General features: G+C 38.1%; 1 protein-coding gene across 1 annotated transcript; it reads left to right on the top strand.

Moving 5' to 3' along the window:
* The first annotated feature begins 446 nt into the window (after window positions 1-446).
* On the top strand, window positions 447-3,519 carry LOC149176827 (putative methyltransferase At1g29790). The gene is made up of 4 exons (XM_089421582.1): window positions 447-1,095; window positions 2,362-2,643; window positions 2,833-2,989; window positions 3,113-3,519. Exons 1-4 carry the CDS (start codon window positions 949-951, stop codon window positions 3,517-3,519), a joined length of 993 nt encoding a protein of 330 aa, XP_089277708.1. The 5' UTR covers window positions 447-948.

Raw genomic sequence — 3,519 nt, forward strand, 5'->3', positions numbered from 1 at the left:
ATAAATTTTTAAATTTAACGACATAAATTTTTAAAATGTTAAAATTTATTTGTAAAATAATAATTACGCCGTAAGGCATTTTCTTCTGAAATGAACTCCCCCAAATACCTTTCTGTCATAATCGTAGCCGTTAGATCTTTTGTTAGACGATTGAACAAAAATCAGCCATCTGATTTAATAAAAAATGTTTTAAAACATTAAAAAATATTTAAAAACGTTCCACATTCCACTTTCCACTTGACATCTGTGCGCCGAGCATGGGAAACATGAACGTATATGCCTGTAATAGCGACAAGAAAACCGTAGAAAAGAAAATATAAGGGGGCGAAGAAGGGAAAAATCGAAAGTATGTACAGGTGGGTTGAGCAGATTTGCCACTGGGTATCATCGAGATTGCCACTGGGCATCATCGAGATTGCATGTTTCGATCACCCATTCAGGAACTATCGGTGGGCCTTTCCATTTTGTTGTCAAAAAATTTCCTCCGATTCGAACGCAGACAAATTGATTCGAAACCCACTCAGCCATTGGCATTCCCTCCTCCTTTTTTTCGAGGCTTCGATCAAATTTCTCTTATCTGCTCTGTACTAGGTGAATTGGGTCTCAGCCATAATCGAGCTTTGGGTTTCAGTCATAATCGAGCTTTGGGTTTCAGTTATAATCGAGCTTTGAAATCTGCAGAAAGGAGGTTATTGAGAGAAGAATAAGTGGATTTGCAGGTTGCTGCCAATTTGATGATTTTGATTGAATGTGCTAATTAACATAATGGCAGAATAGGGAAAATCGAGCTTGGGAGCTTGTCTTTTATTTATATTCAGCTTGATTATATATATATTTTAGTTCGGGTGAAGCGGCATCATGGTGCAGGGAGCAATTTAGGGCAGCTTTTATGATAACAATAATAAGAACTGAACCTTGTTTTTGGGCCTGGATTTAACCGTGGTGGAAATGGAGCCGGGTTTTAGGAGAGAGTTTTTAGCAATCATGGCTAGCGATCTTATGACTAAATATCACGATGGCACTACAAAAATAGATGCGGATGAAACTGCTGGTGAAGAACGCCATCTGAGACACAAGCGCACCAAGTATCATCTGGTAATTTTCCCAGTGAGTAATGCTCATTGTTTATATTTTTATTTTTCAAGTCCTTTATTTGAGTTTTAGCTTTTTTTTATTACGAATCTGGCCTGCATGAACATACCCATCATTGATTATGTTGAGTTTGATTATATGTTGTAGTATGAGTTATAAAACCAACAAATAGACTTTAATCCTATGGTTGTTACAGGACATATTCATTGTTCTTTTCATTTTTATGGAGTGTAGTTTGCTTTGGGTGAGTCTTTATTTTTGAAATAAATGGATCAGGGTTGGTCTCTAGGCCGAAAGGAGCCTAAAGGTATCCATATCATCAGCCTGTGAGAATACAGATGGAGTTGGGGAGAGTGATTTGGAGAGGGACCTGGTTCACCATGATTGCAACGAGTGAAATGAAATGTTTGAAAATTTCTAAGAAGCTGGTGCAGAGCTGCTAAGCCACATCTAGAAAGCAAAACCAAATAAACATCTCTCCTTAGGACATGCAGAGATGGAGTTAAAGATTTTTAAGTTTTTAACCATTCAATTTACCTCCCTTTTTCCAACGGCTATGATGTTTGAAAATTTATGCAGAACTGCTAAGCCTCATCTATAACGTGAGTGGAACATAAGCATAAAGTTAAGATTGAGCCTTGAGCTTTGCTAGTGCAAAACCAAATAAACATCTCTCCTTAGGACCTGTAGAGGTGGAGTAAAAGAGTCTTTAAGTTTTTAACTATTCAATTCACCTCCCTTTTTCCAACGGCTATGTTGAAATGTTTTGAGAAAAGTGATTTGAAGAGTACCCTGGGTCACCAAGACTGTTATGAATGAAAGTGTAAATGGATAAGCAATTGGTTGAAACCTCCCAGAGTACTTCAAGAATGTTGGTGACTTACAAGTATGAAGCTATGTGCAAAATTAAATAAAACATCATTTGCTCAAAATACGTTTTTGCCCAAAATTTGTTTAAATCGTCAATAATACGATGTTTGCCGTATTAGTGGCACTCTGAATTTGTTTACAACCTCAAATAGATTTTTGTTTTTACCTGGTTGGTCATTAATAAATTTTGAATGTCTTGAGAATCTTGATTTTTTTTGTAGGGTATCAAGAATTGAAAATATGTCTTTTGACATTGTTGAGGAATTTAAGAAAGTTGTGTGCTTCTACAAAACTTCGCTGAGGCATTGCATGGTGTGGATTTCCTTCGTTTGTTTTTGTATCTACCTTCTATTCTCTTTGGCAATGATGCTTCTATTTCATGTTTTGGTGGATTAGCAGGGGAGCCCTGTAACAAGCACGGCATTCTCTCCAGGATTTTTGTTGCATCCATTCGAGGAGGCTAGTCCATTGGGTTTAACGCTGAAGAAAACACCTTCATTTATAGAACTTATTCAAATGAATCTTTCTGAAGGGGACTCAGCAGCTCCCTTAGCTATAAATAATTCCAGCCTGGAGGTGGGGAGAAAGAATGAATCAAAGTGTGCACCAGGACCGGCTATTGCTGACAAGTACAAGGCCTCAAACTTCCCAGCCTTGGTTTTGAGAATTGGTTCTTGGGAGGTAATATGCATAAGAAATTAATACAGCTAAGTTTGCATATTAAATTCTTCAATCTTGTCAAAACATATTAAATATTTTTTGTTCACCTAAAAAAGCCTTTTGATAGCCACTGATGGAAACTCATGATATGGTAGTAAGTAATGCACATTTAGCAAGATTTCATTGACATAAAGATGCTGATGATGCCAGCGTATTTCAAGATATGAAGGAGACTTGGTGGTAAAATGCTATGATGCAAAGCATAGACTTGTTCGGGAAGTCTTGGAGGGTGGTCTGAAGAGAAAGATGGAGATTCATTGGTCAGATATAACCTCTTTGAAGACCAGTTGTCCCGACAATGAACATGGTACCCTAGAGATTGAAGTAAGCATCAGGTTTTGCTTATTTTTTGTGTCCTACTTGAGGTGGAGTTGAAGTGCAGGTGCTTTTGATATTTCTATACCAGTATCTTTTCTTCTGTATCATACAGGTACGAATTCCATGAACTTGAACGGGCCCTTCAACAGTTTCATTGCCTCCAGAGGGGTTATTCCCATGTATATCACTATAACACAGAGGCTGCCATTCTTTGAAAATACTTTGGACATTGTTCATTCTATGCATGTCTTGAGCAATTGGATTCCCTCACAGCTACTGGAATTTGTACTCTATGATATCTACAGGGTTCTGAGGCCTGGAGGCCTGTTCTGGCTAGATCATTTTTTCTGCACAAAGGATCAGCTGAAGATCTATGTGCCCATGATTGAGCAACTAGGGTATAAGAAGCTGAAATGGTCTGTTGCCCCTAAGTTGGATAGAGGGCCCGAGCTCAAAGAAATGTATATCTCTGTTGTCTTGGAGAAGCCACTTAAGAGGCAGTGCGCAGGCTACTTGTAG

Source organism: Pinus tabuliformis, chromosome 4_1, assembly GCF_031772625.1.
Source record: "Pinus tabuliformis cultivar Carrire ecotype Pingquan chromosome 4_1, CPIR1, whole genome shotgun sequence".
In the NCBI taxonomy this organism is placed as follows: Eukaryota; Viridiplantae; Streptophyta; class Pinopsida; order Pinales; family Pinaceae; genus Pinus; species Pinus tabuliformis.

Coding starts and splice junctions, on each gene's coding strand:
- LOC149176827 (XM_089421582.1), top strand. CDS start 949: ATGGAGCCGGGTTTTAGGAGAGAGTTTTTAGCAATCATGGCTAGCGAT. Junction 1,096..2,361: donor AGCGCACCAAGTATCATCTG/GTAATTTTCCCA, acceptor GTGGATTAGCAG/GGGAGCCCTGTAACAAGCAC. Junction 2,990..3,112: donor TTGTCCCGACAATGAACATG/GTACCCTAGAGA, acceptor TGTATCATACAG/GTACGAATTCCATGAACTTG.